The sequence below is a fragment of the Balaenoptera ricei genome, chromosome 19 (assembly GCF_028023285.1).
Source record: "Balaenoptera ricei isolate mBalRic1 chromosome 19, mBalRic1.hap2, whole genome shotgun sequence".
NCBI classification, from domain to species: Eukaryota; Metazoa; Chordata; class Mammalia; order Artiodactyla; family Balaenopteridae; genus Balaenoptera; species Balaenoptera ricei.
Window position 1 is genome coordinate 32,652,513 of NC_082657.1, and position 27,199 is coordinate 32,679,711.

Here is a 27,199-nt window from a genome sequence, read left to right on the forward strand (position 1 = left end):
TATCAGAGCACTTTGTGGGCCAATTAGAAATCAACACATTAATACAAAAGAGAATCTGGAGATTCAGCTGTAATTGTTTACTATATTTTGATCCTTATTAATAAGTAAAGATCTGCCTATACTACTTAATATTATCAGGGATTTTGTAGTTCATTTTCATTTTTCATTTTGTTTTTAGTTCCACTTTTAGTGTCAGTGTTCCTTTCATTTAGTCTTATTCCAAAATGTGTATTATTCTCAGTTTTATACCACGTAAGTAGAAGGAGATTAAATTGCAGTATTCCTAAAATAGCCATTCTTGCATTTTCTTGACATCTTTACACGAAGAACTTTGTAAGCTAAAGATAAATTTGACTTATGATGAATTTCATGGAAAACCTCAGATTTCTTTAATGTCAAAAGTAACATTATTAGAAGTCACACCCCCGTTTCACAGGTACTAGAGATAACAGTGGAGCTGCTGCTGAGACTAGTAAACTATAGGTGGAAAGAAGTGTCTTGAACCAGAAGAGGTGTGGCAAGTGTCATGTGTATTCCTCTTCTAGTTCCTAAATTTTTATGTATTTTATTTTTATTGATGTTAAATGAGGAAGGATACAAGAAGATAAAATTCAATTGCTGGGCAGTGATGACTATAAATTATTAGCATTATAGTTTGCCCTTAATAAATTATAGTTTACAAGCAAGTATATCAGTTGAGAGAATAGCATGATTGAGGTAGAGAGAAATGTTTTTAAGCTTCTTATATTGAGTTTTATGAAAGTCTTTGCTTCTTGCCAAAAAAAAAAAAAAAGCCGTTTGTTACAATGAGATCAGTAAAGTATATTAATTGTAAAGGTATTTTACCTATAAATCCAGCAATGCAGAGATTTTGTAACTTTGTGTTACTTTGTGTTTCCTACTTAGCACCAACACTGAGAAGAATAAAACCATAGAAACTAGTTGGGGTAATATCACTTCTTAATTTTGTAGTAAACATAATGTTGCAGGAAAACAGATATGTGTCTGTCACATTTGATAGAATGCCTTCATTTTCATTATACTCATCTATCTAAATTTATTGCATTTCATTTGATAGATATTTATATGAGCGAATTGATGGAAGAGTCAGGGGGAATCTTCGACAAGCTGCTATAGATCGATTTAGTAAACCTGATTCAGATCGATTTGTCTTTCTTCTGTGTACCCGAGCTGGTGGGTTGGGCATCAACTTAACTGCAGCTGATACATGTATAATTTTTGATTCTGATTGGAATCCTCAAAACGACCTTCAGGTAAACAAATTCCTTGGCTAAGAGAATTTTTGCTTAAATTCCCATAGCTATCTTTGATAATCCACCTGTTTTATTTTTATATGGACAAACTAACATGTATGTTTCCCTAAGAAATATCTATGCCAAATAAAATAGGTGAAATTATTTTTATTTTAATTTAATGACAATAAAATAAAAAATACTTATTTAGGTTACGTATCATACTTCTAGAAAAGGTTTACCTACTCAAGTACAGTATTGTTCAAAGTATATCATGTAGATTTGAGAAAGGTCTACACTTTAAGAATAACTTATATTACTTCCTTAAAAATAAGTACTTGCTTATCCTGATATCCTCTTCTTAATCATTACATAATATAATATGCATGGAATTGAGACATAATTGCCTTTTTATGAAATACTGTAGAAAATTAATGTATACATATAAATTAAGACTGTACTTGAACTTCGTTGGAACATAGGAATATTAATTAGTGAGTGGAGTGAGTCAGTGTTTACAGAAAATGTGTATCTAGGAAGGATATGAGAAGAGAACAAAGTATTGGAGAAATTCTTCTTTTATTGTTCATGATAGTCTCAGTAGTACTGTAATTGATATTATTCTTGAGAATATACCTGGCTTAATAAAAGATAATGTTTTAACCTCTCATGTTTATAATCTGGTTCAAAATTTATCAGACAAGTTTTAAGTTTAGGAACCCGAGATAAAATGCGAAGCTCTTATGTAATCTCTGATGTCTCTACTTCCAACATGTCTGCATATTAGATAATTAGTTCTTTCTTTGTTTAAATAAAATTTAGGCCTCCAGAGCTGTTCACCTTAGGTGTTTACTCCCCTCAGAATTACCCAGCTTAAGTAAAATATATTGAAAAGATTGTTGATAATGTAGTAGAAAAAAAAGTAGAAATTTAGCATTAGATTTTAAGTTTAAAGCCAGAGGCTAAAAAAAGTCTGTTCACAGAGTTTATGTTCCTGTCTAGAATTATGCTGATGACACCCTCTTTAAAAAACAGTATTTCTTCATGGATTTATAGTCTCTGAAATATGTTTAAATTTTAATTTATTGCTGATTGTGGAATCATGTCTCATTTTAGTAAGTTCTACCTTCATTTCCAGAGAAAGGTTATATGCAATTCAGTAGCAAGAGTGTATAAAAATTCTTGCACATACTTTTATATTCCATCAAGATGGTTTAATGCGTAATGCCTTTGTGCTATTTTATAAATTAATTTAATCTATAACTTCTCATTTTTTATAGGCCCAAGCTCGTTGCCACAGAATCGGTCAGAATAAGGCAGTTAAAGTCTACCGACTAGTAACTCGTAACTCATATGAAAGAGAGATGTTTGACCGAGCCAGTCTGAAACTGGGTCTAGATAAGGCTGTATTACAGAGCATGAGTGGAAGAGAAAGTAATGTTGGTGGTGTACGTATATTTTCTTCTTCACCTGGAGTTTTCCTGTTTTTGTTTACATTTAGTTTAAACGTCAGATAGCATATTATTTAATTTTGATCCATACTAAACAGTAGATAGATACCTTTATGTAAGGAGGAATGTCAGAATAGTTAGTACTTTTGGAACCTGTTCTGTCTATATAGCGTCAATGCTTGTGAATTCTAAGAATGTGTTTTCAAGTAGAAATTCTTCCTTTCAGGACATTTGTATCATGGCACAGCAAAGTAGAATTTGTGTTTTTCTGCATTTTTTCTATTAACATTTTTCAAGTTGTTTTTTCAGGGCCAAACTATTAGCGTTGGCTTTCTCTTGCTTATAAATGATGTTTTTGGCATTTTTCCCCCTCAAAATCTTATTTATATCTTGTGCTTATAACACCTCTAGAATCCTAGTACTAAAAAGAACCTTGAGAGGTTACCTGCCCCAGAGGTTTTGTTTTAACTGGAGTTATTTTAGGCAAATGGCAGATCTTACTTTAAAGATAGTAAAGAGTCAACAACCTCAATATGTTCTTTTAGAGAATTCTCTCAGGTACATCCCAAGCCCCAAATGCAATTTAAACATGACTTCTGTGTTCTTTAACATTCTTTAGGATACTTTCTCATTTTATGAACTTGAAAAAACTATTACCAAAATTTTGTCACTTTAGATTCAACAGCTTTCCAAAAAGGAAATAGAAGATCTGCTTCGAAGAGGTGCTTATGGTGCCATTATGGAAGAAGAAGATGAAGGCTCTAAATTCTGTGAAGAAGATATTGATCAGATTTTACTACGTCGTACAAAAACCATTACAATTGAATCAGAAGGACGTGGGTCAACATTTGCCAAGGTAACAGTGAGTGATATTTTATAAAAAAAAAAAACAAACCTGTAATGTTCTCTCGTAAAAAAATTTAACTGTCTCTTACTCTACTAATTATTTGAGGAGCATCTACTTAATGTTTAAATAAACTGAATTACTCAAAAGAAGTAGGTAGTATATTCTTTTCCTTCATTTATTTCTGATCTCTCACATCAAATTTCACAGGTACTCTTCTGATGCTAGTGAAATGGAGTAGGAGTAATAACTAGAAATGGTTCTAAGTATTAATCAGAGTAGAACATTTGAAGTCAAATTTAGAAATCAAAGAACATATATGCCAGACTTCCCTGGTGGTGCAGTGGTTAAGAATCTGCCTACCAATGCAAGGGACACGGGTTTGAGCCCTGGCCCGGGAAGATCCCACATGCCGCGGAGGAACTAAGCCCGTGTGCCAGAACTACTGAGTCTGAGCTCTAGAGCCCGCAAGCCACAACTACTGAGCCCACGTGCCACAACTACTGAAGTCCGCGTGCCTAAAGCCCATGCTCCACAACAAGAGAAGCCACAGCAATGAAAAGCCCGCGCACCACAACAAAGAGTAGCCCCCGCTCACTGCAACTAGAGAAAGCCCGGGCACAGCAACGAAGACCCAACACAGCCAAAAATAAATAAATAAATAAATAAATAAATTTTTTTAAAAAAAGAACGTATATGCCAAAGTCAGAGCAAAATATAAGTAATATAGTGTAGGAGGTTAAATCATCTTATATTAACTTACATTAATTTAAAGTACTTCAAGGAGAGAAAGGATTTCTAGTTTAATTTTAAATATCTAAATCAAGTTTGGGGAGGATAAAATGAAATTTGTGTCTTGAAAAGAAATATTAATAACTGTATCACCCCTATTTGGGGAAAACATTTTAAAAGTTTACTAACTGCCTGTATGTTCTTCCCCCCAACCCCCAATAGAGACATAGTAAACCTATATCTTGCATTCATCTGAAGATTTTTTTATTGCAGTATTCTGTCCCACCTGCACTGATTCATACAGGTTTTCTCCTTTCCACTTTACTTCCTTTCTACATTTTCTTCATTCATCCCCTCTCCACTTCCAACCCAGAAGTCTTTCTTCATCTTTATGGAGAGCACTGTAGTATATAGCAGGTAGTCCAGGTGCTACACCAAAAGTAATGATACCAATCTTCATCTGAAAATTTTTTCTTGCATTCATTCAGGAAATTAATGTAATCTTGTGTTAGGTACTTTACTAAGTGTTGGGAACACTAAAATGAAAGGATTCTAGTTGCTGAAAAAAGTAAAGAAGAAGGTGTTAATTCTGCGTAAAATGGGAGAACAGCAGATCAAGAAAGCCTTTTCAGAGAAGATAACATTTGAGCTGAGTCTTGAAGGAAGTTTGAATTTCGTTGTGTTACAAAAAGAGAAAGCCACATAAATGAATTATATGTTACTAACGTACAAGGAAGATTTCAAGAACTATGGCATAGGCATGTATGGATGCACAGTGTAAATTAAATGGAGATGAATATGAAGGTTAGGGAGGTTGGACCCAAATTGTGAAGGGCTCAAAAAAATTCCATTGTGAGGAATTTGAACTTGATCCTGAGGCAGTTAAAAAGCTTTGAAATCCCTTCAAGCAGAAATTGGGCATAATGTGTTCCGGTTTAGAAATTTAACTCTGGCAGCAGTGTAGAGAATGAGATTGAAATCAGAAAGACTAGAGGCATAGAGACCAGATAAGAGGCTTCTATAGGCTGTGGCGATGGGCAAACCAGGGCACTGGAGACCGACTTGAATTAACAGGAATTGATGACCAGTTAGAAATTTGTGGAAGGAGGAGTCAAAAATAACTTGAAGATAGATTTCTGGCCCAAGTAGCTAGGAGGGTCATGGTGTCATTAAGTAAGATAGAGAATGCAGAAGAAGGAAGTATATATGGAGAAAATAAACTATTGGAGCTGTTATATTTGTGGCATTTACAGGGCATCCAAGTGGAGATGTCCAGGAGAGTTGGCTAGATACAGATTTGGGAGTTAATAAAGAAAAAAGCAGAAGAAAGTAGTATTGTGGAAACAAAAGGAATACTGCAGAAGTAAAGTATAAGGTTGAGAACTAAAACTAGGCACGATTGGGTAGATACACCCAGGCTCTATCTTCTTTCCTGAGAAATCTTGTTTCCTTTGGATTCCTTGGTCTTACTCAAGTTGTCAACACACTATGTACAGATACTTTTCCCCTCATGCCTGAAATTATCTGAAATTTAATTTAACCAAAAGGTATTAGTCACAGAAATCACCTTTGTTGATTAGGCCAAGTATAGGGATATTCTCCTTAAAGTTTTTTTTGTTTTTTGTTTTTTTTTTTTAATTAAGGCATATCCTCATTTACAATGTTAATGATAATAATCATGGAAAGTCAGAACTTCAGGTTTTGAATTCTGACTCATAAGCTTATTTACCTTGGACAGTTAACTTAACCTTTATGAGTCTTTCTTGTCCTGAAAGAGGAGAGCATAATAATCATGCTTGACCTTTCCTACTTTACTATAAAGTGCTACGTGAGTATTATTTTACTCAGGTATGCTCTAATCATAATCAGCTATACTCTAAGAATGTGAAATACTTAAGCACTTAACTATCTATTTTAAACCCTCAAACCAGGGAGTAATTGTTGCATTTGAAAAGGGAGCTTACTGAAAAGGTACCGCAATAGCTGAAGAGGTACCACATAAACCTGTACTTGTATTATAATTTTTTCATTTCCATAATTGTGTGGGAATGCTACTACATGGTTGGCATTTGGCATATTAGTGGAATATGGCACTACTATATAGTGGCACCAAAGGAATAAAGTTGATACTATTTTTTGCTTTTCCTTGGAATGTCCAGAAAGTTCAGCTGAGCAGTTATTTTCAGTGGTTTTGGTAAATGTAATTCCAATCCATGTTTCTATGTATTATCAAAGAGTTTTTGATAAGAAGCTACATTTATGGAGCAGGATGCATAATAAGACTAATTAGAGTTAGTAAATATATCCATCGATTAACTCATTATTGGTAACCTCATTTACAAGTGGTTATATCACGTAAATCTTGTTTTGAGAGATTTTCATAAGGGCAGTTAGGTGGATCCTAGAAACAGAAAAGTTTCTGGTCTGCTGTTAAATTTGGTGTAGAACAAAAGGCTTTGAGTTGCTTAATTTACAAAAAGAAAACAAAGCGGTCTAAATCAAGCTTCAGTCGGATTGCTTACTTATAAGGACCCTTCTTTGGCACCTAAGATCTTCTGCTACTTTCTCATATAGGAAGATAGACTTCACCATTTAAAACTTCCCTTGCAAATAATAAAGGAATTTAATGATTAAAGGAATACATGTTAAGAAAAATATTTTGAGGGAAACTGAGATATTAAGATTTAACAGTTGAAAGTAGGCAGTAAACCGGTACTTGATGGAATCTTCTACAACAGGCATTTCATTTCTGTAGGCATTAATCCATTGTTAGAAACCTTGAGAGGGACTTCCCTGGAGGTCCAGTGGTTAAGACTCCTTGCTTCCACTGCAGGGGAAACTAGGATCCCGCATGCCGTGCAGTGCGACCCCCCCAAAAAAAAAAACTTTGAGAATTTTATATGTCATCTTGAAAGTAGGTTATATGTCAGTTAACAAGAGCATCTGGAATTATTTACAAATATTAAAAATTTTTAAGATTGAAAAATAAATTTATCATTTTTCTTATAATGAATATATATATATATTTTTTAACATCTTTATTGGAGTATAATTGCTTTACAATGGTGTGTTCGTTTCTGCTTTATAACAAAGTGAATCAGTTATACATATACATATGTTCCCATATCTCTTCCCTCTTGCATCTCCCTGCCTCCCACCCTCCCTATCCCACCCCTCTAGGTGGTCACAAAGCACAGAGCTGATCTTCCTGTGCTATGCGGTTGCTTCCCACTAGCTATCTATTTTACGTTTGGTAGTGTTTATATGTCCATGCCACTCTCTCACTTTGTCACATCTTACCCTTCCCCCTCCCCATATCCTCGAGTCCATTCTCTAGTAGGTCTGTGTCTTTATTCCCGTCTTGCCACTAGGTTCTTCATGACCTTTTTTTTTTTTTTTTCCCTTAGATTCCATATATATGTGTTAGCATACTGTATTTGTTTTTCTCTTTCTGACTTACTTCACTCTGTATGACAGACTCTATCTCCATCCACCTCACTACAAATAACTCCATTTCGTTTCTTTTTATGGCTGAGTAATATTCCATTTTATATATGTGCCACATCTTCTTTATCCATTCACCCGATAATGGACATTTAGGTTGCTTCCATGTCCTGGCTATTGTAAATAGAGCTGCAATGAACATTTTGGTTCATGACTCTTTTTGAATTATGGTTTTCTCAGGGTATATGCCCAGTAGTGGGATTGCTGGGTCGTATGGTAGTTCTATTTTTAGTTTTTGTGAATATATATTTTAAAAGCCATTTAATTGTGAAGTATAGTTTCTTCTGGGCAAGTTATTTTAATTATCAACAATTATAAGGTAGCACAAAACTGATTATCTACTGTAACATAGAACTTTTTTTTTAAGATAAGCAACCATAAAGTAGTATGTTTCAAAAATCTAATTATTTCCTTTTAGCGACTTTTCATATTTAATGGCTTCTCAAGAGGCATGTATCAATGAAACTGTAGGACAAAATAAAACCCTGTGAACTTCAGTGAACTTTCCATTGTTCCTGAAAATTCATGAGCTTATATTAATGAAGATTTGAAAATGTGGATATTGTTTGTCATCAATTAGGAGAAATTCCTTTGTGAATTAACAAAATGAAGTCCCCTCATAGATTTGGAATTACTTGGGTTTAGTTAAGATGTCTGTTACCCATATTCATACCATGTTGATGAATTGTCATCATATACTTCTATGCAGGAGATGATGGCTGTCTACTTTTCATTTCATCAAACTAGTTAACCTTTACTCTTTTATTTGATTATGAGTTTTTAGAATATGTGGTTTGTCATTAAGAGGTATCTCACTGTATTATTTTCTGTTGCCACTGTAACAAATTACCACAAATTTAGTGGCTTAAAACAACACAGATTTATTCTTTTATAGTTCTGAGTGCCAGAACCCCAAAATGAGTCTTACAGGGCTAAAATTAAGATGTCAGCAGGGCTGATTTCTTCTGGAGGCTTTAGGAGAGGATCAGTTTCTTATGTCTTCCAGCTTTTAAGAGTGCCTACATTTCTTGGTTGTGACCACATTATTCCAGTCTCAGCTTCTCTTGTCACACAGCCTTTTCCTGTTCTGTAGTGAAATCTCCTCTTCTTTCCTCTTGCATTCAGGACAGTTGTGATTGAATTTAGGGCCTGCCTTGATAATATGGTCTAATCTCCCCATTTCAGGATCCTTAACTTAAGCACATCTGCCAAGGCTCTTTTGCCATTATAAACTAACATTCACAAGGTTCCAGGAATTAAGACCTAAATATCTTTGCAAGCCATTATTCAGCCTACCACACTCATCACTTCAAAGAAATAAAAAATTGCTTTTTTTAGTAGTTTCATAATAATAAAGCTATAGTTTAGAACAAACAAAAAAAGGGAATTTAAATTCATTTTGTTAAAGCATTTATTTCTGTGACTTGTTTCGTAAATATGCCAGAAAAATGCATACTTCTAAATATTTATAATAGTTAAATACTTCCTACAAACAAGCATCTTAATAACCCAGTCTCAAAAGAATGTTTGATGGAATGAATATTACTTGGTAAACAATGTCATGAACAGACATGGCAAAGTTGAGCAAGAAGCATTTAGGATTTTAGTTTTTTTCCTTCTCATTTTTTATTTTATTTATTTATTTGTTTGTTTGTTTATTTTTGCCATGCCGCGTGGCATGGGGGATCTTAGTTCCCTGACCAAGCATCAAACCCGCTCCCCCTGAAGTGGAAGCACAGAGTCTTAAACACTGGATTGCCAGGGAATTCCTGTCCTACTACTTTTTTAGATGTTTTATAAACATTCAAACTACAAAAATAGAATAGTATAATGAGAGCTGTGTATTTATCACCCAGCTTCAACAATTATTTACTCATACTAAACTTTCATCACCACCCTACCCATCTTTCATATTATTTTACTTTTTATTTTTTATTTTTTAAAATTTATTTTATTGAAGTATAGTTGGTTTACAATGTTGTGTTAATTTCTGCTGTACAGTAATGTAATTCAGTTATATATATATATATATATATATATATACATACATATACATGTCCTTTTCCATTTTGGTTTATTATGTGATATTGAATATAGTTCCCTGTGCTATACAGTAGAACCTTGCTGTTTATCCATTCTACATATAATAGTTTGCATATCATATTAATTTAAAGCAAACCCCAGACACAGTATCATCACTTCTATAAATGTTTCCATCTGTACCTCTAAAGATAAAGATTTCTTTAACACAACCATGATACTATTAATCACGTTTTAACATAAAATTAACACTAATTCCTTTTTTTTCTTCTTTTGGCCGCACCAGGCGGCTTGTGGGATCTTAGTTCCCCGACCAGTGATTGAACCCACACCCTTGGCAGTGAGAGTGCAGAGTCCTAACCACAGGACCGCCAGGGAATTCCCAACACTAGTTCCTGATATCATCAATTTCCCAATGTTAAAATTTTCAGTTATCTTGAATGTCATAAATGGCTTCTTTGCTTGTAATAGTTTTATTACCTTTCCTATGTGTAATTTTCTTTATTTTAAAGTTCCATCAAAATGGGTTCTTTACTGAAGATTTTTATCATTTCATTATATCCCAGATAATTAGGCATTATCCTACAGCCATTCACTAATTATATTCTCCTTTGAAAATCATTTTATGTGGCCATATTCTTCCATTTATTCTTTTTTTTTTCAACATCTTTATTGGAGTATAATTGCTCTACAATGGTGCATTAGCTTCTGCTCTATGACAGTGAATCAACCATACGTATACACATATCCCCATATCCCCTCCTTCTTGTGTCTCCCTCCCACCCTCCCTATCCCACCCCTCTAGGTGGTCACAAAGCATGGAGCTGATCTCCCTGTGATATGCACCTGCTTCCCACCAGCCATCCATTCTACATTTGGTAGTGTATATATGTCCATGCCATTCTCTCACTTCGTCCCAGCTTACCCTTCTCCCTCCCTGTGTCCTCAAGTCCATTCTCTACATCTGCGTCTTTATTCTTATCCTGCCCCTAGGTTCTTCAGAACCTTTTTTTTTTAGATCCCATATATATGTGTTAGCGTACGGTGTTTGTTTTTCTCTTTCTGACTTACTTCACTCTGTATGACAGACTCTGGGTCCATCCACCTCACTACAAATAATTCAATTTTGTTTCTTTTTATGGCTGAGTAATATCCCATTGTATATATGTGCCACATCTTCTTTATCCATTCATCCGATAATGGACATTTAGGTTGCTTCCATGTCCTGGCTATTGTAAATAGAGCTGCAATGAACATTTTGGTTCATGACTCTTTTTGAATGATGGTTTTCTCAGGGTATATGCCCAGTAGTGGGATTGCTAGGTCGTATGGTAGTTCTATTTTTAGTTTATTAAGGAACCTACATACTTTTCTCCATAGTGGCTGTATCAATGTACATTCCCACCAACAGTGCAAGAGGGTTCCCTTTCCTCCACACCCTCTCCAGCATTTATTGTTTGTAGATTTTTTGATGATGGCCATTCTGACCCGTGTGAGGTGATAACTCATTGTAGTTTTGATTTGCATTTCTCTAATAATTAGTGATACTGACCATCCTTTCATGTGTTTGTTGGCAATCTCTGTATCTTCATTGGAGAAATGTCTATTTAGGTCTTCTGCCCATTTTTGGATTGGGTGTTTTGTTTTTTTGATGTTGAGCTGCATGAGCTGCTTGTATATTTTGGAGATTAATCCTTTGTCAGTTGCTTCGTTTGCAAATATTTTCTCCCATTCTGAGGGTTGTCTTTTCATCTTGTTTATGGTTTCCTTTGCTGTGCAAAATTTTTAAGTTTCACTAGGTCCCATTTGTTTGTTTTTGTTTTTATTTCCCTTTCTCTAGGAGGTGAGTCAAAAAGGATCTTGCTGTGATTTATGTCATAGAATGTTCTGCCTATGTTTTCCTCTGAGAGTTTTATAGTGTCTGGCTTTACATTTAGGTCTTTAATCCATTTTGAGTTTATTTTTGTGTATGGTGTTAGGTAGTGTTCTAATTTCTTTCTTTTACATGTAGCTGTCCAGTTTTCCCAACACCACTTAAGGAACAGGATATCTTTTCTCCATTGTATATTCTTGCCTCCTTTATCAAAGATAAGGTGACCATATGTGCGTGGGTTTATCTCTGGGCTTTCTCTCCTGTTCCATTGATCTATATTTGTGTTTTTGTGCCAGTACCATACTGTCTTGATTACTGTAGCTTTGTAGTATAGTCTGAAGTCTGGGAGCCTGATTCCTCCTGCTCTGTTTCTCTTTCTCAAGATTGCTTTGGCTGTTCGGGGTCTTCTGTGTTTCCATACAAATTGTGAAATTTTTTGTTCTAGTTCTGTGAAAAACGCCATTGGTAGTTTGATAGGGATTGCATTGAATCTGTAGATTGCTTTGGGTAGTATAGTCATGTTCACAATGTTGATTCTTCCAATCCAAGAACATGGTATATCTCTCCATGTGTTTGTATCATCTTTAATTTTTTTCATCAGTGTCTTATAGTTTTCTGCATACAGGTCTTTTGTCTCCTTAGGTAGGTTTATTCAGAGGTATTTTATTCTTTTTGTTGCAGTGGTAAATGGGAGTGTTTCCTTAATTTCTCTTTCTGATTTTTCATCACTAGTGTATAGGAATGCAAGAGATTTCTGTGCATTAATTTTGTGTCCTGCTACTTTACCAAATTGATTAGCTCTAGTAGTTTTGTGGTAGCATCTTTAGGATCCTCTATGTATAGTATCATGTCATCTGCAAACAGTGACACTTTTTTACTTCTTTTCCAATTTGGATTCCTTTTATTTGTTTTTCTTCTGTGATTGCTGTGGCTAAAACTTCCAAAACTATGTTGAATAATAGTGGTGAGAGTGAGTAACCTTGTCTTGTTCCTAATCTTAGTGGAAATGGTTTCAGTTTTTCGCCATTGAGAACAGTGTTGGCTGTGGGTTTGTCATACGTGGCCTTTATTATGTTGAGGTAAATTGCCTCTGTGCCTATTTTCTGGACAGTTTTTATCATAAATGGGTGTTGAATTTTGTCAAAAGCTTTTTCTGCATCTATTGAGATGATCATATGGTTTTTCTCCTTCAATTTGTTAATATGGTTTATCACATTGATTGATTTGTGTATATTGATGAATCCTTACATTCCTGGGATAAACCCCACTTGATCAGGGTGTATGATCCTTTTAATGTGCTGCTGGATTCTGTTTGCTAATATTTTGTTGAGATTTTGGCATCTATGTTCATCAGTGATATTGGCCTGTAGTTTTCTTTCTTTGTGACATCTTTGTCTGGTTTTGGTATCAGGGTGATGGTGACCTCGTAGAATGAGTTTGGGAGTGTTCCTCCCTCTGCTATATTTTTGAAGAGTTTGAGAAGGATAGGTGTTAACTTTTCTCTTAATGTTTGATAGAATTCACCTGTGAAGCCATCTGGTCCTGGGCTTTTGTTTGTTGGAAGATTTTTAATCTTAGTCTCAATTTCAATGCTTGTGATTGGTCTGTTTATATTTCCTATTTCTTCCTGGTTCAGTCTCAGAAGGTTGTGCTTTTCTAAGAATTTGTCCATTTCTTCCTGGTTGTCCATTTTATTGGCATACAGTTACTTGTAGTAATCTCTCATGATCCTTTGTATTTCAGCAGTGTCAGTTATTACTTCTTTTTCATTTCTAATTCTATTGATTTGAGTCTTCTCCCTTTTTTTCTTGATGAGTCTGGCTATTGGTTTATCAATTTTGTTTATCTTCTCAAAGAAGTAGCTTTTACTTTTATTGATGTTTACTATCATTTCCTTCATTTCTTTTTCATTTATTTCTGATCTGATCTTTATGATTTCTTTCCTCCTGCAAACTTTGGGGTTTTTTTGCTCTTCTTTCTCTAATTGCTTTAGGTATAAGGTTTGGTTTTTTATTTGAGATGTTTCTTGTTTCTTGACATAGGATTGTATTGCTCTAAACTTCCCTCTTAGAACTGCTTTTGCTGCATCCCATAGGTTTTGGGTCATCGTGTTTTCATTGTCATTTGTTTCTAGGTATTTTTTGATTTCCTCTTTGATTTCTTCAGTGATCCCTTGGTTATTTAGTAGTGTATTGTTTAGCCTCTATGGGTTTGTGTTTTTACAGTTTTTTTCCTGTAATTGTTATCTAGTCTTATAGCGTTGTGGTCGGAAAAGATACTTGATACGATTTCAGTTTTCTTAAATTTACCATGGCTTGATTTTGTGACCCAAGATATGATCTATCCTGGAAAATGTTCCATGAGCACTTGAGAAGAAAGTGTATTCTGTTGTTTTTGGATGGAATATCCTCTGATTATCAATTAAGTCCATCTTGTTTAGTGTATCATTTAAAGCTTGTGTTTCCTTATTTATTTTCATTTTGGATGATCTGTCCATTGGTGAAAGTGGGGTGTTAAAAGTACCCTACTATTTTTTTTTTTTTTCAATATATTTATTTATTTTTGGCTGTGTTGGGTCTTCGTTGCTGTGCGAGGGCTTTCTCTAAGTTGTGGTAATCGGGGGCCACTCTTCTTCGCGGTGCGCGGGCCTCTCACTATCGCGGCCTCTCTTGTTGCGGAGCACAGGCTCCAGACGCGCAGGCTCAGTAATTGTGGCTCACGGGCCCAGATGCTCCGCGGCATGTGGGATCTTCCCAGACCAGGGCTCGAACCCGTGTCCCCTGCATTGGCAGGCGGATTCTCAACCACTGCGCCACCAGGGAAGCCCTACCCTACTATTATTGTGTTAATCAATTTCCCCTTTTATGGCTGTTAACATTTGCCTTATGTACTGAGGTGCTCCTATATTGGCTACATAAATATTTACAATTGTTATATCTTCTTCTTGGATTAATCCCTTGATCATTATGTAGTGTCCTTCTTTGTCTCATGTAATAGTCTTTATTTTAAATTCTATTTTGTCTGATAAGAGAATTGCTACTCCAGCTTTCTTTTGATTTCCATTTGCATGGAATATCTTTTTCCATCCCCTCACTTTCAGTCTGTATGTGTCCCTAGGTCTTAGGTGGGTCTTTTGTAGATAGCATATATACGGGTCTTGTTTTTGTATCCATTCAGCCAGTCTTTGTCTTTTGGTTGGAGCATTTAATCCATATATATTTAAGGAAATTATCGACATATATGTTCCTATTACCATTTTCTTAATTGTTTTGGGTTTGTTATTGTAGGTCTTTTCCTCCTCTTGTGTTTCCTGCCTAGAGAAGTTCCTTTAGCATTTGTTGTAAAGCTGGTTTCATGGTGCTGAATTCTTGCTCGTCTGTAAAGGTTTTAATTTCTCCTTCGAATCTGAATGAGATCCTTGCTGGGTAGAGTAATCTTAGTTGTAGGTTTTTCCCTTTCATCACTTTAAGTATGTCCCGCTACGCCCTTCTGGCTTGCAGAGTTTCTGCTGAAAGATAAGCTGTTAACCTTATGGGGATTCCCTTGTATGTTATTTGTTGCTTTTCCCTTGCTGCTTTTAATATTTTTTCTTTGTATTTAATTTTTGATAGTTTGATTAATATGTGTCTTGGCATGTTTCTCTTTGGATTTATCCCGTATGGGACTCTGTGCTTGGACTTGATTGACTATTTCCTTTCCCATATTAGGGAACCTTTCAACTATAATCTCTTCAAATATTTTCTCAGTCCCCTTTTCTCTTCTTCTCCTGGGACCCCCATAATTCGAATGTTGGTGCGTTTAATGTTGTCCCAGAGGTCTCTGAGACTGTCCTGAATTCTTTTCACTCTTTTTTCTTTATTCTGCTCTGCGGTAGTTATTTCCACTATTTTATCTTCCAGGTCACTTATCTGTTCTTCTGCCTCAGTTATTCTGCTCTTGATTCCTTCTAGAGAATTTTTAATTTCATTTATTGTGTTGGTCATCATTGTTTGCTCTGTAGTTCTTCTAGGTCCTTGTTAAACGTTTCTCGTATCTTCTCCATTCTATTTCCAAGACTTTGGATCATCTTTACTATCATTACTCTGAATTCTTTTTCAGGTAGACTGCCTATTTCCTCTTCATTTGTTTGGTCTGGTGGGTTTTTACTTTGCTCCTTCATCTGCTGTTTATTTCTCTGTCTTCTCATTTTGCTTAACTTACTGCGTTTGGGGTCTCCTTTTCACAGGCTACAGGTTCGTAGTTCCCATTGTTTTTGGTGTCTGCCCCCAGTGGGTAAGGTTGGTTCAGTGAGTTGTGTAGTCTTCCTGGTGGAGGGGACTGGTGCCTGTGTTCTGGTGGATGAGACTGGATCTTGTCTTCCTGGTGGGCAGGACTGCGTCCAGTGGTGTGTTTTGTGGTGTCTGTGAACTTACTATGATTTTAGGCAGCCTGTCTGCTAATGGGTGGGGTTGTTTTCCTGTCTTGCTAATTGTTTGGCATAGGGTGTCCAGCACTGGAGCTTGCTGGTTATTGAGTGGAGCTGGGTGTTAGCGTTGAGATGGAGATCTCTGGGAGAGCTCTCGCCAATTGATATTACGTGGGGCCGGGAGGTCTCTGCGGGACCAGTGTCCTGAACTTGGCTCTCCCACCTCAGAGGCTCAGGCCTGACAGCCGCTTGGAGCACCAAGACCTTGTCAGCCACATGGCTGGCGAAACTGGGCTATGAGTTGGGTGTCAGCCACTGCCCTGTTGTAGCTCTGTCTCAGCTGTCTCCAAAGGTCACCCAGATACATGGGGTTATTCCACCATTTCTCAGAACTTGCACATGCCAGTCTGGGATTTGTATATGTCCTCCTTATACTCTTCATTGAAATACCTTGCATTCATGGTAGTGAGAAATATGCTAATAGTATTGGTTCTCTTCAGTTCAGAGACTGGAACAGTCTGAGCCTTCATGTGGCCGGGTAGGAGCAGCTGGCCAACGGTCCCAGAGTGTTTACATGTCAGATTCCAGGAGGGCTTTCTGCAGCACCCAAACAGTAGTCCCAAGCAGCCGCTCCCCTCAGCTGCAGCACTCTGACTGGGGAACTCGGTTGGGCCTTCAAACGAGGATTTCTGCCGGCCCTACAGGCTGACTTCCCCACCCAGGCAAGGAGCTGAGGAGAGTGTCTCCCGACTCCATCTCACCAGAGGAGCGGACCCCTGGAAGCTCCTTCCATTTATCCTTGTACAAGTTTAGCATGCATCTTTCAAGCCCTTTTCTTAAATCATTTTATATCTTTGCTGTGTATTTCATTTTTATAAAGCACTTTGATAACTTTTCTTTGAAGCAGCATATCTATTTTTAGGAACTTAAGTTGCAAATAATGGTTATTTATGAATCACAGTGTTGAACTGTAATATCTAAAGTTAGGCCCAATGAAAAGATTTTATAATTTCTGCAACATTTAAGAAAATAAATCATTTATATTTTCTTTTATTCTTCTGTAATTTCTTAAGTTTTTACAATGCTTATGCAGTACTTTTTTGTAAGTTTTTAAAATAAAGATTGGCAGTGACTCATTTTTCTGTATTTCTCATATTCTGTATTGCATTTTTTAGGAGACATATTTATGTAAAAATGGGATGGAAATAAAGTAGGAGAATACCAGAAAATGAACTGTCTAGGGCACATAGGTTTGAAATTCTTCTTGTAACCTAATTTCTTAATATTCATGTAGTATTTCTTTTTTTTAAAAAAGTTAATTTATTTATTTTGGCTGCACTGGGTCTTCATTGTAGCACGCAGGCTCTCTAGTTGTGACGTGAGGGCTCTAAAGCGTGCAGGCTCAGTAGTTGCAGTGCATGAGCTTAGTTGAGGTACATGGGATCTTAGTTGCCCCACCATGGATTGAACCCAGGCCCCCTGCGTTGGGAGTGTGGAGTCGTAACCACTGGACCACCTGGGAAGTCCCTATTCGTGTCGTATTTCCTTTCTTTTTTTTTTTTTTTTTTTGATTTTTTTTTTAACATCTTTATCAGAGTATAATTGCTTTACAATGGTATGTTAGTTTCTGCTTTATAACAAAGTGAATCAGCTATACATATACATATATCCCCATATCTCCTCCCTCTTGCGTCTCCCTCCCACCCCTCTAGGTGGTCACAAAGCACTGACTGATCTCCCTGTGCTATACAGCTGCTTCCCACTAGCTATCTATTTTATATTTGGTAGTGTATATATGTCCATGCCACTCTCTCACTTCGTCCCAGCTTACCCTTCCTCCTCCCCGTGTGCTCAAGTCCATTCTCTACGTCTGCGTCTTTATTCCTGTCCTGCCCCTAGGTTCTTCAGAACCTTTTTTTTTTTTTTTTTTAGGTTCCATATATATGTGTCAGCATACAGTATTTGTTTTTCTCTTTCTGACTTACTTCACTCTGTATGACAGACTCTAGGTCCATCCACCTCACCACAAATAACTCAATTTCGTTTCTTTTTATGGCTGAGTAATATTCCATTTTATGTATGTGCCACATCTTTATCCATTCATCTGTCGATGGACACTTAGGTTGCTTCCATGTGCTGGCTATTGTAAATAGTGCTGCAATGAACATTGTGGTACATGACTCTTTTTGAATTATGATTTTCTCAGGGTATATGCCCAGTAGTGGGATTGCTGGGTTGTTGTGTAGTATTTCTAAAATGCAGTTTTGTATCCTGTGTGGTTTTTTGACCAAAAAGATTTGATCCCTGCTTACCCAAAGTTTAAAAGTCAAACAACAATAATAACTTCTTTAACTTTGCTCGTAAAACTCTAGCCTGTGTTGGTATTAAGCCTTTTGCCTTAAGCAGATGCTGTGCTATGTTTCAGACCATCATAGTTTGAAACGTACTTTGAGTGTATGTGTGTATATGCTGAATTCAAATTCTATCCACACTAAATGTGAAGAGATAAGGTTTTAGATATACTTTGATAGATTTTTCCTCTAAGTTTCAAAACATTTTGAAAAACTACCATTATGTATTTCAGGCAAGTTTTGTGGCATCTGGAAACCGAACAGATATTTCCTTAGATGATCCCAACTTCTGGCAAAAATGGGCGAAAAAGGCAGAAATAGATATAGATGCCATCAGTGGTAGAGTAAGTATTTATTTCCCTTTAAAAAAAATTACCTCTGGGAATACCTTGGTAATATTATTATAATATTTTAAGGTGTTCAACTGTGTACTTACTGAAATAAATTTATTTGCATAAATAAATTGATACAGGGCAGTAGAATGATAACATTGAGTCAGGCACTGCTTCAGTTTAATTCTTCTGATATTTGTCGTGATAGATTGTAATACAGGGAAAGTTTAATTTTGGAGGTTATTTATGTTCTTAAAATTATAATATATTTTTTAATTTTTAAAATGTCTTCAAATAATGGATTACTTTTATTTCGCTTTTTAACCTTCTTTTTGTTATTTTGGTGTCAGATACCATTAATGATGATCTAGTCAAATACAAAAGGAGAAATAAAAAGCAGTCAAGAAAGTGGCATCTTCAAAATCTGACAACCATAAAAAATTTAAGATCCAATCCTACTTACGTACATAGATCTAGCTATGCTTAGTAAATATTATGAAATTAAAAAAATAAAGAAAGTGGCATTTTTAAACTGTTTCTTTTATAACATCCCTTGGAGTTAAGGAAGAAAGGGCCAAAAAGCTAGCACAGAATTCATGGAACTGATAATAACGTAACTGTTCACTTCAAAAGACACCTACCTGTCTAATAATTTATAGGAATCAATGTTTGTGAGGCTTACCTACTGCCAAAATAACTGCTAAATGATTAAAAGAAATTTATATTAAGCATTGATGCATGGTATCTATTTTAATAGATAACCTTACAAGATGTAAAACTTTACAACAAGGAATAATGCCACTGCCCAATAATAATTATTTAATATATTTTGGAAATATGTATAATTCTGTATGAAACATTATAAAAAAGTAAATTAGAAAGAGATATTTATTAAAATATTACTATTTTCATATTGACATGTTTATATGCCTTAAAAAGTCAATGGAATTTGCAAACCACTATAAAATTAATAGATGAATTAGTGAATTAACTGATAGAAGATAAATATGCCATTTAGCCTTCTTAAATATCAGCACTAACAGCAGTAGAAAAATATATGGAAGAGGAAGTCTACTTCGTAGTAGAAAAATAGATTTAGAACACTTAGGGGAATACCTACTGGACGTATATGATTTCAGTAAAGTGAATTACCAAACTTAATTGTGAGATTTGTCAATTGGGAAGAAAAACTACATATTTTAAACATTTGTAGGTTGAGTTAATAAACATAGAAATGCAGCCCCAATCAAAATGTTAATAATTTGTTCATATAACCAGACAAAATCTAAAATTCCCCTGGAAGAATAAATACTCAACAATATTAAATCCACTTTTTGGAATCTGTCTTACAGCAGTAATCACACACGTACAAGATAATGTAGTACAGTGATGTACATCGCAACATTTTTCATTTTAGAAAAAAATTAGAAACTAATTGGTACTTTTATACTGTCTAACGCAGTAAGTAAAAATAATTATGTAGATCCCTATGTACTCACATAGAGCTCTAAGACAAGACAGTTAACTTTAGAAAGAGAGAGAAATAGAACAGTACTTACAGTGTGATGTTTGTTTATGATTTTTCAAAAGTATTATAGTGGTAATACACAGACACTCGTACATTTGTGCTGGATCCAGCTAGAGCACACTGTGAGCCAAGTACCATTCTCACATTAGGGCTAAAATGAACAAGACAGATGAACCACTGCTTCAATAGAGCTTACAAATTCTGGTGAGTAAGTAAACAAATATATAAGATAATTTCTGAGACTGAAGAAAATAAAATGGTAAGATGGTAGAGAATGCCTGGAGGAGTGGAGATAGCATTAGGGAAAGTGGTCAAGGGAGGTCACTCTGAGGGGACATCTGTGCTGAGACTTGAATGATGAGAACGAGCCAACAGTGTAAAGACATGAGATAAAAGCTTTCAAGGTAGAGGGAATGGCAGTGAGCCATTGTTTGAAATAAGCTTACTGTGTTCCAGAAATAGAAATGGCATTGTGTCAGAATGTAGGGAGGTAGTGAGAGTGGTGACAGGTTAGGTCAGAGAAGATAGGTATGGCTCATATCAATAGGGCCTTATAGATTATCCTAAGGAGTTATGGATTTTATAAATAAACTTATACAAGCATATAGTCATGTAATACTTTGCAGTTATGTTTTCTAATTTGTACTCTGTTTAAAAATTTTATAATTTTCTGACAAGAAGTACCATGAAGACAGACTGGCATTACTTACTATATGTTAAAACATAAAAGCATATTAACATATTATAAAGGAACCATGATACTGAGAGAAATGTATATAGAGCAAAGAATAGAATAAGAACAGGAGAAGATCAAATTGTAGGATGTAAATAAAGAAATAGCATTAGAGAAAAAGGGATTATTTAATAATCATGATTAGAATTTGAGTTAGCATTGGGGGAACATTTTAATAACATACTCTATACCAAGTAAACTCCAATTTGTGATAAAAAATTTATTTTTGAAACAAAGCATGAAAAAATAGAAAAACTAGATTTCTATTTTATCAAATATTTGGTGGGAAAACATTCTAAATTAGAAACAAACCACAACGGAAATAATCAAGCATATTCAAATATATGACTAAAAATTATGTAATGGAAAAATAAAAGTGCAATCAGACTGGTGACTATTTGTAGCAGAGGTATATATGAAAGTTAATATTTTTATTATATAAAAGCTAATGTAAATTGATCACAAGTAGAAATAAATCAAAATCTTAAAAGATTATGGGCAAAAGACACTTGAAAATTTACTCAAGAGAAAATACAATTATGGTTTGTTTTTTTTTTAAGTTGGGACCAGGGAAAGGGACAACTCTTTCTTTTTTTTAATTAAGTAATTATTTTTATTGAAGTAGGTTGATTTACGATGTTTTAGTTTCAGGTATACAACAAAGTGTTTGTTATAAATACATAATTTTTTTTCAGATTCTTTTAAGCTTATTACAAAATACTGAGTATAGTTCCCTGTGTTATACAGTAGGTCCTTGTCAGCTCTTTCTTACATAGAAGGTGCCAATTAATAAATGTAGAAGGAATAAGAGAAATAGAAAATCTCAATTAATCCACTCCATTGATGAATTCTAAAATTAGTGTGTAGAATTTAAGGAGAAACAGAATTTTTATATATCTTCAAAGTATATCTTCCAAAATATTTATTAATTACAAAAAGAAAACTAGTAAGCCTACAGTGGAAAAACTTAATAGAGAAGGTTAATGTCACCAGTATTAAGACATATTAACATTAGGTACCCCTTTAAACTCAGTGCACTGTGTTCATACTACTGTGGGACAGCAGAACCTACATGGTCTGGTCCCTGCTTCCCCTGCTAACGTTTACCCTCTCCTGCTCTAGGACTTGAACATAGAATACCTTTTCAGGTCCATTACTGTTTTCTTCACTTATAATGCCATGTCCTTCTTGGATGCCTAGCAAACTACTTCTCGTTCTTGAAGATCTCTTTCTAGTATCACTACTTTGTAAATCTTTCTGACTTTTTTGGCACCCATCTTATAAAATATTGCATCCTGAATAGCATTTATTTGTTTACACGTTAAACTGAGCCTCAAGAATGTGAATTTCTCATGAGCAGAAAGCTATCTTAGTCCCAGCCCATAACATAGTGCCTAACTTAGAGAAATTGCTCAATGAAGATAAAAGTTTGTCAACTTAAGTTGTTTTGAATGAATTAAACTGCATTGAACATAGTGAGGTTCATACGCTTATTACCTTGCTAGTTGTATATTAGTGTAAGTCTTTTGGAAAGCACTGAAATATGATTCTAGATCCATAAAATAATTATGCCCTTTGATCAATATTTCCATTTCTGGATATTTCACTTCCTTTGGACTTATCTTTAGGATAAACTTAGATTACAAAGATTTACTTTTTAGCATTATATATTTTAAAAATTTAAAACAATCTATTTGTATTAATTCAAATTACATTATGAATTAATTAGGTAAAGAAAATTATGATGCATAAATTCAATTTAAAATATAGTTTATGGTTGTAGAAGCACAATACAGTAAATAAAGCCGTATACCAAATTTTTTTTTATCCTATGATTGTAATGTCATGAAATTATGACAAATGGTAATAAGGATTTTAAAGGAATATAAAAATTCTATGTTGATTTGGTAGGTGAGTGGAATTGTTAGTAATTTCTTTGTTCTGGCTTTTTAAAATTGTTTTATTGTTTGTACAGCTTGAAAGGTAAAAATGTAAAATATTGTTATAAGCAAAATAATAAAAGGACCTTCAAGTAATAGCTGTTAAATTTTACAGAACAGCTTGGTTATTGACACTCCAAGAATTAGGAAACAAACAAGACCCTTCAGTGCCACAAAAGATGAATTGGCTGAATTATCTGAAGCTGAAAGTGAAGGAGATGAAAAGCCCAAACTCCGGAGACCCTGTGAGCGTTCGAATGGCTATGGAAGAACTGAATGCTTTAGAGTAGAGAAAAATCTGCTAGTTTATGGGTAAAATACTATTTTTAATGTTTACTGTTAGTAGTCTGGTATACAAATTTACGGGAAACATATACTATATTCTAATACACTTTTTATCTTGTTAGAATCAATAAAATGTATTTTTTAAGTACCATGCATTTATATATTTAACATATACTTAATAGCAGTTGATGAGATATCTTTAAATTTTAATATTATATATGTATTGCTAATATCAAACTCCTTGTTGTTCTCAGATTTGCATATTCAGTAACACAAAATGGATAATATTGTTATCCATTAGTCAATAAAATATACTAGAAATTACTATACCATGACTCTGCAGTTTATTCTGTGGGGGAAAAAACTTTAATAGGTAAATCCTATCAGTGACAAAGTGTGTTTTTTGCAGGTTTCAGGCCTTTTATCCATGAGTTATGTTTCCTCTAGAATTTCACCCAATATTAATATAAATATACCTTTTTTTAACTAGGTGGGGCCGATGGAGAGAGATTTTGTCTCATGGCCGTTTTAAAAGGCAGCTAAATGAGCACGATGTGGAAATAATTTGCCGAGCCCTCTTAGCTTATTGCCTTGTTCACTACCGAGGAGATGAGAAAATTAAAGGCTTCATATGGGATCTCATTACTCCAACTGAAGATGGGCAGACAAGAGAGCTACAAAATCATCTAGGTAAGAACATTCTTTTATTTCCTTTTTAAATTTAGTTTTAGTTATGTAAGTAGCACTTCACATAGTACCCTATAAAATACTGAAGCATTTCAGATAATGGTAAAGAACCCTTAAGCTTCACTCTCAATTCAAGTTCCAAGTTGGAAAAGACCAGTGTTATCAGTTTGGTTGGGTTTTATATACTGTTATCAAACATGTATTTGTTTACAAGTTGTTGACCCAATAGTATGTCTTAGAGATCAGCCCATCTGTATTCATGTAGATCTATTTTATTTTTTAAACTCCTGCTTAGTAGTCCATAGTATGGATATTTCTTAATTCATTTAGCATCTCCTTTGATGATGGGCGTTTAGGATGTTTCCAATTTTAGGTAATTGAGAAACAGGTTTTAGTGAAGATCCTTGTAGGTTCCTCCTTGTGCACAGGAATAAATCTTCTACTAAAGTAAATACCAAGAAATGGAATTGTTGAGGTACAGCATATATACCTCCTTAGGACCTAAAATGTGGTCTGTGTGTTAACAGCATCAGCATCTCCCAGGAGCTTCTTAGAAATGCAGAATCTTAGCCCTCAGACTTACCGCATCAGAATCTACATTTTAACAAGTTCCTCAGCAATTAGTGTGTATATTAAAATTTGGAACACTGTGGTATATACATTTAAAATTGTTATAACTATTTTAATTTGCTGTCAAACGTGGCTGTGTCAATTTATAGCCCCTTAAGAGGTATATACAAGTAACATTTGCTCCATAACCCTACGAACATTCTTTTTTGCGTAAAATAATTGAATTTTCTATAAAGGTAAAAAGATTACTATGCCCTTAAATTGGTTTTACAATTTTATTCTGTTTAATCAACAAATATCTGTTAAAGTGCCTGTTCTGCGCTTCTTGTGCAAAGTACTGGGAAGATGAGAAGGAACAACCCAGACAAGATCCCTGAGCTCGTGAACCTTACATTCTGGTCAGGCAGACAGACATAGTAAGAAAGCAGATAAATTACCTAAATAATTATAGATTATGATGAGTACTGTGAAGTAAATAAACTAAGTACTGAGATTGAGAAGAACAGAAAGCACCCAGTTTAGGGTGGTCACTGGAGGTCTATCTTAATAGGAGGCAATGAAATTATTAATGTGAAGAGCTGATTTCTGGTCAAGATAAAAGATTCACACAAATATAATTTCACTCTTCCTTGAAACCCAACTTATATGTCAATAAAGGGAAAAAAATTCAAGGTATTAAGCTTTATAAATTGTACAGGTATAAATTTTAGTTTCTTTAACAGATAAATAGTGGAAGAGGAGGAAATGGGTGGGGTATCTATAAACCATTGGTTCACAACCAGACATGATCTTGTGCCCCAATCTTGCTCCCACCCTGGGTTGTCACAGGTTTGAGCATGTTAATGGCATCTAGTTTGTAGAGGCCACAAGAGCACAGACTGCCCCTACAGTGAAAAACTGTGCAGCTCAAAATAGCAATAGTGCCAAGATTGAAAACCCTGCTATAACCTGAAAGAGGTTTATGAGTCCTCAGCCAGTTGCAGTGTGTGGGCCTTATTTGGATCCTGATTGAAACAAACAGCCCAGGAGAAATTTGTCTATTATCTTTATTAGGTAATTGTAAATTTGAATACTAAATATTAAGTAAGTGTTATTGCATTTCTTAGGGCTGGTGATGGTATTGTCGTTTTTTGTTTTGTTTTTAAGGAAGCCTTATATTTTACATATGTTAAAAGATACTCAGACATTTATTAATGAGGTGGTGGTTGTCTTCGATTTATTTCAAAATAGTGTTGGAGGTTGGGGAACAAACAGGATATAGATGAAGCCAAATTGGCTATGAATTGATAATTAATGAAGTTGGATGATAAGATCTGGTGATCCATCATATTATTCCATCTATTTTTGTGTATGCTTAATTCCATAATTTAAAAATAAATAAGGATAAACCCTTAAAAGTAGAGAGAATGGAAAAAGAATTTTGGAACCTAGAAGCATTAGATTAGTGATGACTAACTTAAACAACCAGAGAGAGCTGAATCTTAGGTCAACAGTAGGAAAGGGCAACAACCAACTGATTTGCTTCATAGATTATCTAAAAGTTTCAGGAGTTTGTGACATCCGTGACCTCTGAAAGTGGGTATAAAGGACAGGGCTTTGATTAAAAGTTGTTTAAAAGGGGGATCAGATACCTAAATACTCTTTTCAACTCCATGTAGCCATGGTGAAGACCAACTGAATGTTTATTCTCTGGAGAAGATAAAATAGAGAATGTCTGCATTTCATTGGTATTTGCAACATGGAGCTACTAAATGGCTGTTAAATGAATATGTATACTGGACAGTGTCATACTCAAGGAAGAAAACTAAGGAATCGTCCTTGGTGAATCTGACCACGCCAAAACCTAAAGATAATGACAGGAAAAAGCCAGCCAGATTAACCTTCAAAGAGTCAACAGTCAGCTCCACTCATTCAGCCTGCCTATCAACTTTTCTGTCATTCTTAAATATGAGCAAATAACCAAGGGTATCAGGCATCTGAGGAACGTCTCCAACATGAGAGAGAGACTAAAAACAAACCACTAAAATGAACTTGTAGGAAACAAAGACTATGAAAGGAGAAGACAACTGTTTAAAAAATATCATTAATATCTGCAAAGATACTTCAGATATACTATGATTTTGATAAAAGACTGAAGTACTGTAGAAACATTCAAGGCACAGACCTCTTAAAAATTACAAATTAACATGTAAAAATTAACATGCAGTTACATGAAAAAGTAAATAGGATTAAATGATGAATCTGAGGAAATTATGGTAGGGAGAAATTTAAAAATATAAAACATCTCCATATTTTATTAGGAAAATTTCAATATGTGTATTTTTAAATATGCACTGTTTAGTTTCCAAACCAACAAGGGTCAGGAGGACTAGAATACAGAGCATTATTAACATAGACCAAAATGCAATTTAAGATGGAAGCATTAATTGAGATTAAAAAGGGATACTACATAATAAAAAAGACTAATCCATAAAAGAAGATACAACAAATATGAACTTGTATGCACTGAACAAAATAGTATCAAAATATAAAGGCCAAAACCACCAGAATCCTAAGGAAAAATGGGACAAACCTACATAGTGCTTCTATTTACCATTGTGATGAAACTCCTGGCTGGTAGAATATGGCAGGGAAAAGATATGAGACAAGAATTGAAAGGAAGAATCACAAC

General features: G+C 34.8%; 1 protein-coding gene across 18 annotated transcripts in view; it reads left to right on the forward strand.

Annotated features, from left to right (window-relative positions):
• CHD9 (chromodomain helicase DNA binding protein 9) overlaps positions 1-27,199 on the forward strand; it is a 244,283-nt gene that overhangs the window by 168,216 nt on the left and 48,868 nt on the right. For all 18 annotated transcript variants that reach the window (XM_059905419.1, XM_059905418.1, XM_059905417.1 and 15 more), the window contains 6 exons: positions 1,079-1,274; positions 2,534-2,701; positions 3,381-3,560; positions 18,687-18,797; positions 23,102-23,298; positions 23,762-23,961. In XM_059905419.1, coding sequence (XP_059761402.1) covers positions 1,079-1,274; positions 2,534-2,701; positions 3,381-3,560; positions 18,687-18,797; positions 23,102-23,298; positions 23,762-23,961 — 1,052 coding nt within the window. The remainder of the gene's footprint in view (positions 1-1,078; positions 1,275-2,533; positions 2,702-3,380; positions 3,561-18,686; positions 18,798-23,101; positions 23,299-23,761; positions 23,962-27,199) is intronic.